This window comes from Cebus imitator, unplaced genomic scaffold (assembly GCF_001604975.1).
Source record: "Cebus imitator isolate Cc_AM_T3 unplaced genomic scaffold, Cebus_imitator-1.0 Scaffold4, whole genome shotgun sequence".
NCBI classification, from domain to species: Eukaryota; Metazoa; Chordata; class Mammalia; order Primates; family Cebidae; genus Cebus; species Cebus imitator.
The window spans coordinates 9,907,643-9,920,987 of record NW_016107319.1 but is presented as its reverse complement, the minus strand read 5'-3'; the positions used below and the strand labels follow the sequence as shown (position 1 = coordinate 9,920,987).

Genomic DNA, 13,345 nt, shown 5'->3' with positions numbered 1-13,345 from the left:
GAGACGGGGTTTCACCATGTTGACCAGGATGGTCTCGATCTCTTGACCTCGTGATCCACCCGCCTCGGCCTCCCAAAGTGCTGGGATTACAGGCTTGAGCCACCGCGCCCGGCCATTTTATATCTTTTTAAATGAATGCCAATTGGAAGTGGCAATTCAGTCAAGTTTTCATAGCAGTCTCTCCAATTACTAAAGGTGATATTCTAAGATTCAAAATTGATAGCTTAAGAGTGACTACTTAGTATAAAACAGAAAATTCTTTTGAATGTTGGGCTCATATGTCACATTTCCAGGAAATAGGATATATACATATACATACAGGAAGACTAATATATATTCTCACCATAAATAACGATAAGTATAGTTAACTTGACTGAGTCATTTCACAACATTTATCAAAACATCATGTTGTACTCTGTAAACATATGCAATTCTTATTTGTCAATTATACCTTAAAGTTGGGGAAAATTAAGGTTTTAGAGTCATCTTTAACAATTGTGAGAGGCCAGTGAAGGATTTCAACAAGGGGAGAAATAGAAGTAGTTTTGCATTTTATAAATACACATTTGTCAGCATTGGGAATAAAAGCATATGATGGTTTTTAAAAATAGGACATAAGCACTTCAAAATAACACAGACACACAAAGGTTTTTTCGTAAATTATTATATAATAGTTTCTATTTATTTTGAAATAGGTGATGGTTCTACATAACATTGCATGTATTACCCGTATGTTTAAGTATGTCTGTACTCATGTACATGTATGCAAATCTTGCTAAAGTATAAATAAAATTTTAGTTATGCTCAGGCTGCTACCATCTATTATGTATGCATGCTCATCCATTCATTAGAAGTTTTGACTTTGATCTTATCCAATTCTGTTGTAGTATATCTCTAAAATTTCAGATGCTATATGGCAGCTTGGGAGGGATTTGTTAGTTGAAAAGGTATTGTGCACCACAACAGGAAATCTAGTATACTGAGAATAAAATATTATCAGTCAGATAAGTGTATATCCATCTTTGGTTACTGGATACATAGAATAATGATGATAGCAGAAATGTGGAAAATGTTTCCTTGTCTCTTAGACTTCAAATCCACCATGCTGAATGGACTTTTATAGGGCATATACTTGTTCATGACCTCTAGTGTTAAGAAATTCTGTCATGTTTGAAAACTAGTCCCTAGTGGAGCCTGTATCCCTGTTAATAGCTGAAAGGTCAATGGAGCTGCTAAACAGTTTGTATTACTGTCAGGGTGGCCATGAAAACACCACCTGCTGCAAGAGGACTTGGCAGCTGGGTCAACAGGCACTGTGGGAATTTATCAACTTAGGGGGGCCACTTGCATAAAACTTTGACTGATGAATTGGGACTAGACTGGCTTATTGGGCTAAAGCTGCTCTATTATGTATGACTTTCTTTAGGATGGCAGAGCTGCCTGCTGGCTCCCTGAGACATATGTGAAGGATAAACAGAACGGTATCCTCTTATAAAGTGATTTTTTTTTTTTTTAAAAAAGCACTCTTTAGCATCCAGTGTAATAAGAAGTAGGATGAAGATATTAAGAAAACAATAAACAAGGGACAGTAAGTGGGCCATAGGGGGAAGAGGTATGAGGGGAAGTTTTGGATATTGGTCACAGAGGAGTTTGGGAATACAATGTTTCTGTAAAATGACCTCTCGAGCCTGGAATTTGCATTGTTAATTTATAGGCGTCTTAAGGGAATGGTCTGTGTGACTTGGTTGGGTAACAGATAAATGGTATGTTAAAATATAGCAAGAGTGAGTATATAGTAATTAAATCAACATGATGGAGAATAATTTTCCTTTACAAATTCCTGGAGAAATAAAGCCTGGAAACATTTCAAAACAAAAAAGTCATTTGATTTAAGTTCATCTAAAAGAAAAATTAAAGAATATTTGTCAATACCATGAAAAAATTTGTGTTCTATAAAAATAAATCTTGGAAGTTACATAACTGTCAGAATTCTTTTATTTCCACCCCCAGGAACATTTGTGTAATTTTAAAAGGATTTAGCAAAGAGCAAGCATCCAAGGTATAATTTGGACATTTGAAAACTACGTGTTGAAAGTTTTTTTTTTTGTGAGACAGAGTCTCACTCTGTTGTCCAGGCTGGAGTGCAGTGGCGTGATCTTGGCACACTGCAATTTCTGCCTCCTGGGTTCAAGTGATTCTCCTGCCCAGCCTCCAGAGTAGCTGGGATTACAGGCATGCACACCACACCCAGCTAATTTTTGTATTTTTAGTGGATACAGGGTTTCACTTTTTTTGGCCAGGCTGGTCTCAAATGCCTGACCCTCAAGTGATTCACCCGCCTCGGCCTCCCAAAGTGCTAGGATTACAGGCATGAGCCACTGCACCTGGCCATACTGGGAGTTCTTAGAAGCTCCATGAAGGTCTGTATTCCAATTTTGGAACTAAAGGAACCTTAAAAGTTGAGAGATCACCTGAAAATAATCCTGGAATGCCTAGAATAAACACACAAAAATTACTAAAGAATGTAATATGTTTAAAATATATTATTTAATCACCTTCACAGCCCTCTGTAGCATGCAGCAGGGACAGAAATATCACCTATATATTATTTTATGGACAAAGGGGCACAGTATGGTGAAATAATCTGTGCTGGGTGCTACACTAAGGAAGATTTAGAGACCAGATCAATCCACTCCCTGTCTTATCCAGTTAGACTTTCTCCCAGTCTTGACTGGTTTCAGATGGCACTACTAAGTGAAAGTAAAATTATTGCCAAGATTTTGTGGCAGCTCATCTAAATTTGTTTTCCAGAGGTGCTAGCTGTAGGAACCCCCAGCCTATGGCATGCTGGATTCAGTACTAGAGACTTTATGGATCTTGTGAGTTGACTGAGCCAACTGGATGATTGGTATTGATTTGACCCTAACTCTGCTCTGCCACACAATGTGACTGTTCAATCCCTGAAGATATTCCAGAAGTGTATACAATGTTCTAACATGGAGGCAAACTTAATTCCTTTTTGTTTCCTTGGAATGTTCCTTTTGTTTCCTTTTATTTTTTCCTTAAATTAACTTCTGAGTTCCAGGCATTTTCTATTTTTTTCCATGCTAAATGATGGCATTTAATTTTTACAACAGGGTATCTCACCATCCTTTTCTGAGATGGCTGCACACTGTAATTGATTTGAAACTTATGTAAATGATTATGTAACTTATAGCCTTAGATCAAATTTTCCTTACAGACTGAGATGGTAATACTAGAACCTTATCTATTTTTGCCAAAATGATTTAAGAGATACTGCATATATAGTTTCTATGGTTTCTGAACTCCCTCACTGTGTGTGTGTGCGTGTGTGTGTGTGTGTGTGTGCATGCACGCACATGTAGGGAAAAATAGAAAAAACATAAATCTTATGGTAAGAGTGTAACTTCTATGGCATATAATACAGAAAATAATAATTTCCTAATTTGCTGCTTTTATCTTCTTGGGCCACAAATCAACTGATGTTTGAAAGTTATTCTGAAAACATTATTCTAACAAGTCTGGGGGCTTCAGTGCAAGAATATAATTAACCTAAGAGTTTAATTTGTGGTATAACAAGACATGTCTATATATTGCTTTTTAGTCGATAAGATTCTTTTATAAAATTCTGCCTCAAAAATTTTAGAAAAACAATCCTGCTCTAACACAGACATCCTGAACACTACTATGCTTATAATTAGTTTGTTTCCAAAATAATCCTGTTCATATACTTAAGTGTCTGCTTATATAGAACTTCAACTCATCTAGGAAGAAATACTATAATAATAAACGTTGATGGCCAAATCAAAACAGCATGAGGCTCCCAACAAGTGTTTATAAAAACATTTGTTTTCTTATAGTCAGTTTAATTTTGGAATTTATGCTCATGTCTGTGTACAAGGACGATGTCTTTGGGACTCTGCCACTTCCCCCACCTCGTGAAAAGCAAACACAAATCTTAACCCAAGCCCCCCACATGACATGACTCGCTAGAAGCAGGCACCATAATAAGTCAGGGCTTCAGGTATGTCACTCTGAGACCACCCTACTAGAGGAGAGCTAAGATCACAAAGCCAAGGTCCCTTATGGGAACCTTGGTAATTAGACACTAATAATAGATTGAAGGTGTAAAATTCACCTCAACTCAGCCACAGACTAAACAATCCAGATGAAGAGAGAAAGATTTTTGTGAGGAGAGAGAATCCATTACGATACTACCAGGTACTTTGCAAAAACATATCAGCTTAGTGTAATGGAATAGCAATGACTGTTTTGAAACTAATTGTATTAGATCTGAGTGAAATCCCTACACCTCATTATGAATCTTTAGAATGCTGCTATTTTGTGAATTAACATTAGTTTGATTTTTATTCTTAAGATTGTCAACTTCAACAATCCCCTAAGTGTCTGATTTTTTTTCTTTAATGTCTTTACTTTTCTTATGGAGGTCATTAATTTCACACTTGAGGAAAAAAATCGCTATAGCATATAGATGGGTATTTTTCTTACTATGAAGGAAAGTGTATACTGTTAAATAGAAAAGAAATGTTATCAAGTTGTGATATGTGATACTGCCCAGAGATTGTTTAGAACTGATTCTTCTTTTTGTTCCGCAAGAGTCGATGTAAATCTACATTTCCCTCAGAAAAGCATTTTGTGGTATCACAAAATGGGCAAAAATCTCAGAAAAACATACGAAATTTACAATTTGCAAAGAATATTTTTAAATGTCCTTAGTAAACTTTTCAGATTATTAGAATTAATTCTTTTGAAAGAAACTTGAAATTCAGAAATTGAAATTTGAAAATGGGCTCATGAAAATAATGCAGGAGGAATCTGAAATTTGCAGCACAGTGTGGCTGAAGAGTGATAACTCCTAGTGTTCAACAACAGTGGTGTCTGTGATGATCCTTAGGTTTTTTTATGGTTAGCTGTTTCTAAATTTATGACTAATGCCTTTTTGACAACATATAATTTTAGCAGCTTCTGATAGCTCAGGTTTGATCCATGAAATTAACAATGGACTAGTAATGATTCAAGATGATTGAAGTACCTATGTATACATGTTGTGAAGGGTGGGTGGGAAGGACCAGGGGTAAGATAAACATACTCTTTAAAGGATTAAAGCATTCAAATCTTTCTTTTGCTGAAGCGAATAACAAAACCCTCCCTAAGTTTTTATTTGTCTGGTCACTACAGTCTTCGTGAGCACTGTGAGCTTTTCAGATAGTTTCCAAATGAGGCTCAGATGTTGAACTGCCAAAGTAACTTACCTGTTTACTTAGCAAAAATCATACTAAGCAGCTGTCATGTCTGCCAGTACGTTTCTCATTTTCTTAGCAATAAGGAGGGTTTATGGCTTCCAACACCAGAGCCTAAGCCACTGCCTCACATGTCAGTCTCCTCTCTGGCTTTTAACTGAGGACTCTGATTCCATGAATATAACGCTGCTCTGTGATGACAGCAAGAACAACATGAATGAGCTTTTAAAGCTCTGCATAATGGCATTAGTCATCTTAGACAGGGGAAGAGGATCCTCTCAGGACAGTGCTGAGCATAAGGAAATGGCGGAAGTGGACATCTTGGCTGATTGCTAATTGTAATGTTTCTGTCATTAATTGAATGAACTAAAATAACTGAAAGAAGAAAATTACTTGGCTTAATAGGACAGAAAGAAATCTCACCTTTTGGGATCTACAATTTTGTAGAGTTTTCCATTGTGAGTCTGGGTCATGCTTTTACTGCTTGATAAAATGTAAACTTCACCTGTTAAAGAAAGAAATAACAATAAGCAAATTCACAGCAGTACAGAACCTTACTTCCTATTGCCTGGCAGATATTCTATATGTAAATCTATCTCCATCTATCCACAAGAAAATCCCTTGCCTAAAGATTATGCAAAAGTCTTACAAGTTTGCCTTCACAATGCATCCAGAATTCCAGATTCCAGTCACTCTTTTAGTAGTAGCAATATCCTGCCACTACTCAGTGCAAGCAGATATTATTTCTCACCTAGATTATGACTACAGCCTTCTAACTGAGGTCCCTGTTGCCACTCTTGTTCTTCTGTGTGTATTCTCAACGTACTAGCCACAGCAATTCTTTCAAAGAAGTTAGATCATGTAAGTTAAATCACAGTCATTTGTTTCAATGTCCTGCAATAGCTTCTTATCTCATTCAGAGCAAAAGCAAGTCCTGACAGAAGCACTTGTTGCTATAACCTCATCTGCAACATTTTGCCCTCTTGTTCACTCCTCTCTAGCCCCCACCTGCTTGTGGTTTCACACATGGGAGGCAGGTTCCCAGCTCAGCCTCCTGTTTCAGGTTCTTGCTGTTCCAGGCTCCTGTCACAGGCTCCATCTTTCTGTGAGTCTCCGCTAGATCAATCTTTTTCCCCTCCTTTAAGGCTGTACTTAAATATCACCTTTCCTGACTGCACTTTAAAATTGCGCCTTCCTCAACTCCCAACAATTCCTCTTCACTGCTAGATTTTTCTTCAAAGTATTTATTACCCATTTATAGGCAGTATTTTTTAAAAATGATTTTCATTATCCTTTACAACATAAATTTCATGACACTAGTTTAGACTTTTTGTCTCTTTATCCACTGCTGCATCCCCAGCATCTAGAACAGAGCTTGGCACACAGAAGGTGTTCAATAAATATTTGTAGAATGAATATTGAATGGCCAAGTTTTATCTTGATTTATTTATGTGCAAGACTGATAGGTGTTGGTTATCAAGTTGTTAGTATTAATTGACAATTCGAGGCCACATGAAATTGAGCTGCACCTTCTTAATCTTTAGCTTTTTAGGAGATATGAAAGTACAACACAATATGTTAAAATAAACATTGGAGGGGGGAGAGAGAGAGAGAGACCCTGATGCTCAGTCTCAACTCTCTAAACTCTAACTCTTGATGTTAGTTGTGTTCAAATTGGTGAAATACAACAGACGGGGTACTCTTGTAGGAGGAAACCACCCCATTTATCACCACTACTTTCATATAATTCTATGTATTGAATTGATCATGTGAATAGAAAATTAGAAGATATATTTATAATTACAGCTTTAAATAAGTTTTAAAATTTATATTTGGTCCTCTCTCATGAAATAATCCTTGATTTAGTCTATATTTTTCTTTTTCACTCCATTATTGTGCACTAAACACACCCTGCTACTTTTCTACTTCTGAAAAGGATGTTACACAGTTTGTACTAAAAACGTAGGCACAATAGAAAAAATAAAAATGAAAGTAAAAAGCAAAGGAATGTAAGCGAGAGAATTAATACTTATTTTGTCAAATATTTTATAGTTTACCTCATTTAATCCTCACAACAAATCTGTCCAGACTTTATAGTTAAAAAAATGCAAAATACCAGACTCTCAATACTTTTATTTATTTTATTTATATAAAGGGAGTCACTATGAAACTATATTTACCTCTGTAATTTAAATTAGTAGATAGCAAAATTTTTACTCATTGATCATGTTTCAATTTCAACTTCTTTTTGCTTGTTAAGCTGCATGCATTTTGATAAACATGCATATTATATGTCATACCATAGATTGTCCCATGCTAACATAATTTCCATTCTATTAGAGATGTATAATAAAAAATATCACTAAACAGTTACAAAATTATCTCTTCAGGACTAAAAAATTCTTTTTCCTACTTCCCATTTTTCCACCTTGTATTTTAGTATTTCTAGTGTGGAAATAAAATATAAAGGCCCTCAGGGAAAAGTTACTGGTAGATAATATGTAACTGGACCATCTTAATTTCTGGAGTAGATCGTCTTTGCTGTAGATTACATTCCCAACAAGTAGAGGATAAGATTGCTATATTTATTCTTCAGGGCAGAACAAAGCCTCTTGAAAGAAGTGAGGATGAATCTTAACAAATCTAGTTTATACAGTACCTAGTTCATCTTCTCCAAATCCCAAGATGTGGCCGGAAAAGTAGCCTCTACAGGACCCACTAGTGCCGAGACAGAGTGGTTTTTCCTGCCATTGCTTTGTCACAGGACTTTGCTGGAGAGTTAAGAAATTCCTACAACAAAAACATACCATAAACCTACAATGAAAACATGCTTTTGTTTAAAGACGACAATAAAATGTTTAAAATAAAATTCGTAACAGTCGCTTTGCCATAGGCCTGGCTTCTAAAGAAAAAAATAAAATAGCCCATAATGTGTGTGAGTACTGTGACATTCCCATATGTGGAGAAAGTACTTAAAGATAGTATTTTGTTTGGAGGGGGCACTAAAAGTACCTGAGTATGAGAAAAGCCCTCCCCTTCATCCAGAGAATGATACTTCCTCGCCAGGACTAGACTCCATGCTGTGCTATTAATCAGAGAGAGGAACAGGGGAAGAGCATGGGGTCAGTACATTTTTCTAGTTCCCAGTAGCGATCAAGAGTATCAGCTCTGCCATATGCCTGAATGCCAGTGACTTGGGAAACAAGATTCTTAATTTGGATTTCATCAGAGTTTATTACAATTATCTACAATGTGACCTTGCAAATTGAGATTAAAATTTATTTTGTATTGTTTTTACTTATAGAGACAAATTATGTTCTCTTGCTTAAAATCCTGAAAATTTGGCAAAACCAAAAATCTTTATCCTTCCAATATAATTTAAAACAATATTTATAGAGCAGGTAAAACAATAGTTTTCAAATTATTTATTGTCATGGTAAATTTATGTTGAGGATGAAGGGAAGAGGCGAAATAATATGAAAAGTCCATCTGAAGATTTCTATGGCCTTAAAATTTATTTTGTGAAAGTTATCAAACCTGTTGAGAAGCATTTTTTTTGTAAGTTCTTCAACTAAACCATTATATCTATGGAACTAAAAGTAAATAATATTTATGTGTGTTCTCCATCTGATCCACAAAAAGAGACACTCATTTGAATATTCTGTGGCAGTTTGCCAAGCGATTAATGGATTTGTCATTTGGTATATCTTATTGCAGTATCAGGTAACCTACCCATTACGATCTCCAAACACATAGCTTCCATACAATCTTTCTGACTGGCAGCCCCGGTATACAAATCCACCAACCAAAGGACCATTACTGAATGGCTTGAATTCTAAAAGTGAGGGCTCACTTTCTGGAAAGAAACATAGCATTAGATCAAATGAAACATATATTCATAAAGTAAAAGGAATTTTTAAAAATTGTACTCTAAGTTGTGGGGTACATGTGCAGAACGTGCATGTTTGTTATATAGGTATGCATGAGCCATGGTAGTTTGCTGCACCTACCAACCTGTCATCTACATTGGGTATTTCTCCTAATGCTATCCCTTCCTTACCCTCCCTGCCACCCAACAGGCCCTGGTGTGTGATGTTCTTCTCCCTGTGTCCACGTGTTCTCATTGTTCAGCTCCCACTTATGAGTGAGAACATGAGGTGTTTGGTTTTCTGTTCTTGTGTTAGTTTGCTGAGAATGATGGTTTCCAGTTTCATTCATGTCCTTGCAAAAGACATGAACTCATTCTTTTTTATGGCTGCATGGTATTCTATGGTGTATATGTGCCACATTTTCTTTATCCAGTCTATCATTTGTGGGCATTTGGGTTGGTTCCAAGTCTTTGCTATTGTGAACAGTGCTGCAATAAATATACGTGTGCATGTGTCTTTATAGCAGAATGATTTATAATCCTTTGGGTATATACCCAGTAATGGGATTGCTGGGTCAAAGGAAATGTACATCAAGCAACAATTACTACAGTAATTTAACTCTGAAATGTGTTCTATGATATACCAAAGGGATTCTTGCTAGAGATATTTAGTGAAAATAGTCTCCATATTTAATGAAAATAGACCTCCTTGTACAGTTTAGAGAAATGAGGATACTCTGCAAACGCTTGCTGTTGTAATTTTCAAGACATACCAAGTTTTCTATGAAATCAGAATCTGGATATTTTGGGACTCATGATTATTTACTTTAGAACCAAAATACTTTAAAAAAACACTTAAGGTTTTACATACTAAGTTTTGTGTAGAAATGCTTCTGCATATATTAAGTAAATTGAGACAGACCTCTGCCAAAATATATAAAATGTTTAAAAGCCTACACTTTAATGAAAATAAAACATAGTACATAAAAGGTCTTTAAACACGCATTTATTCTATATGTGAAAACGTTGTTAACTCAGTCAAGTAATATCTTTGTTCAAAATATTTTAATATTCTGTTCAGAGAGTTGTGTGGATAACAAAGTCTATTTCAATAACTCTTGAGCTACATGTGTACAGCCTGTGTCTCTATCTTTCTGTGCATGCCATTACATACTTGAATATATGAATGCTAATTGTACTGGAAAAGCTCTAAAACCACTTGCAAATTAATATGAAAATTACCTTTTATGTGTTTAATGTCAAATAAGTATTATCAACAGCTTTTATCAAAAGCTTTTGTGGAAAGATAGTAATTTTAATGGCCTCTTTCCCTCCCATGTGATTATGATATATATGAGGCTACAAAAAGATAGAAAAGATAAGAGAAATTTTAAATAATGAGCACACTGAGAGGTAGCAGAATTGAATAATTATGTCACAAACTGGAGTTAGGCTGCTCAGATTCAAATCCTGACACTGCCACTTTGAATTGTGTGAAAATTAATCTTTCTGTGCCTGTTTCCTCATTTGTACAATGTGGCCAATGACAGTGCCTATCACGTAGCGTTGCTCTGTAAAGGAAATGAGTATAAAGTGCTTACTACTGGGTCTGGCATGTAGTAAGCACTGTAGATGTGTTTTAAAAATACATAAATGTAGGGCTGTTGATATTGTAACCAATTTTAGCTTAACCTCAATTAATGTGACTGTAGAATTTAGTTTAATCTGCGAATATAGCCAAAATTTCATCGAGCTAGTGAGGCATTAGGTTTTTTTTTTTTTTCAAAGCACATTACTCTTTGGTTTGGCTTTTAAAAGATGCATGTGCATGTACGTGCGCGCGCACACACACACACACACACACACACACATATACAAACACAAATACCTGAAAAAAAGTAAAATAACTGAATACCACATGAACTAACACAGCTGCTTCATTCCTGGTGTTAAATAAATATCTATATTGAATGAGTAAATAGAAGAAGCAATCAATTTAATAATCTTAATCTACTGTGTTTCCTGAATCATAATAATGGTTGATATATTGCTTCCTTCAAAAGGAATAAATTCTAAAATATTAAAAAATACTAAGTGTTTTGAACTTTATTATTATCCAACTTTGTATTTTTACATGTTCTCTCTAAATATTCAAGCATTCATGTTATTAAAAATACTGCTTAAATGTCCCATTCCCATGACTTGTTTTTACACATTGATTACTTTGTTTTCTCTAAAATAAACATTTCTTTAAAAAAATTACATTTTTATCTGGATCACTTACAATTTCCCTAACTACTGAGACAGGCATGTTGGATATTGAGAAATATCTTAACTTTTAACACTTGTTCTTTCTCTGTATGTATGACATTAAGACAAGCTCTTCCTTATTGAATAGAAGTTATTCATCTTGATTCTCTGATGAGCAAAATATAAGCTGCTAACTTTTGAAGGCCTGTTAAATTTTTTGGACCTACTGAGAACCATTCAACCCATGATAATTAACCAGATGGAACCCTCAGGGCTTGTAAGAGTCACTGGAGCTTTAAAAAGTGGGCAATTTACTCCCTCATCATTGTCAGGCCAGTGTTTTTATGCTTTCCCAAATGCTCATTTTTCAGAAATCCTTTTCTCTTCAATTACTAAATATACTAAAACAAAACTGGAATTAAAGCAAAATCAGCAAATCATGCTCTACATACCATAATCTTTCCCTTTTATTATCTGTAGGATTCTGGCTGATGATCTGTTTTTTCCATTGGAGTCTGAACAAAGTATAGTTAAATTGATGTTTATATCAGTGGGATGTCGATCCACCGCACATCTGCATAACAAAAGAGGGGATACACATTAATTCCTACCGTGATCTTTTCCAAGCTCAGACTGGAGACTCCTGACATAGGAAGGAGACTTTTGTGGATTGGTGAGGATCCTATCGGCAATTTAGTTTGGATCTTCTAGAAACCACTGAAGGAAATAGTCCGATGTGTTTGCTTTCTTGGTTGAAGCTTAATAATCTCTGGAATATATTTCTTAATCTCTGTTGTTATGACTTATAATTTCTTCTGTTATAAATGTCCATACTGTCTTAAAACAACTGTGAGCCTGTTCTTAAGGAACATCACATGTATAATACACTGGTGAAGTATTGCAAATAAGAATCAGTGTCACTTTCCAGGAACAGAAAACCAAACACCTCATGTTCTCACTCATAAGTGGGAGTTGAACAATATGAACACAGGGACATAGGGAGGGGAACATCACACACCGGGGCCTGTTGAGGAGGGTGGGGGCCAAGGGGAGGGAGAGCATTAGGACAAATACCTAATGCACGTGGGGCTTAAAACCTAGATGACGTGTTGATAGGTGCAGCAAACCACCATGGCACGTGTTAACTTATGTAACAAACCTGCACGTTCAGCACATGTATCCCAGAACTTAAAGTAAAAAAAAAAAAAAAATCAGAGTCACCATCAACTCATCTCTGTGTTGCACAATACAACATTAGTTATAATATTCGTTTTGGGTTTCTTACGTGAAGTTGCTGCATTCTAAAACTTAGGCTGCTCTATCAAAGGAAAACATGTGCTCCTTTTCAGGGAATACAGTAAAGCTGGTCCCTGCAAACATGGAGGTATTTTATGCTGACTCTGATTTTATGTTCTCCATCCCTTTATGGGGGCCAGAGTATCTCTGTGACTTAAGCCACCGATAGGAAGCTCCGTAAGGGGAGGTGACACTTGCAGCTTCATCACTATCTTCCTATCATCTGGTTCAAAGCCAGGAATATAAGAGGGGCTCAAGGTTCGTGGCATATTTAAATCGCTGAGGGACTGGGCATGAGGGGGAAGAATAAAGTTAACTAATACAACTTTTGAAGTTCCCAAAAGTGTGGAAAACAGACTTGCCTTGTTTTTAGGTTTCTCAGTCTTGGCACTACTGACATTTTGAGCCAGATAATTTTTTGTCTGGGGAGGCTGTGCTGCCAGCTGCAGGGTGCTCTGCAGCGTCTCCTGCCTCTGCACACTGAAGGTCAGCGGCATCTCTCCCTCACCCCCCACCACACCCTAACTGTGAAAACCAAAAATGTTTCCAGACATTGCCAAATGTCCCCTGGGGGTTAAATTATCCCATTGAGAACCACTGTTCTAGGCCAACAGAATACATCAATTACTCAAAAACAAACTCAAACCAT

General features: G+C 36.1%; 1 protein-coding gene across 1 annotated transcript in view; it reads right to left on the bottom strand.

The window, feature by feature from the left end:
• Positions 1 to 13,345, bottom strand: part of LOC108308657 (hedgehog interacting protein) — a 94,632-nt gene that overhangs the window by 13,332 nt on the left and 67,955 nt on the right. The window contains exons 8-11 of the mRNA XM_017534555.2: positions 11,853 to 11,974; positions 9,015 to 9,138; positions 7,942 to 8,072; positions 5,706 to 5,787 (exon numbers count right to left, since the gene is read on the bottom strand). Coding sequence (XP_017390044.1) covers positions 5,706 to 5,787; positions 7,942 to 8,072; positions 9,015 to 9,138; positions 11,853 to 11,974 — 459 coding nt within the window. The remainder of the gene's footprint in view (positions 1 to 5,705; positions 5,788 to 7,941; positions 8,073 to 9,014; positions 9,139 to 11,852; positions 11,975 to 13,345) is intronic.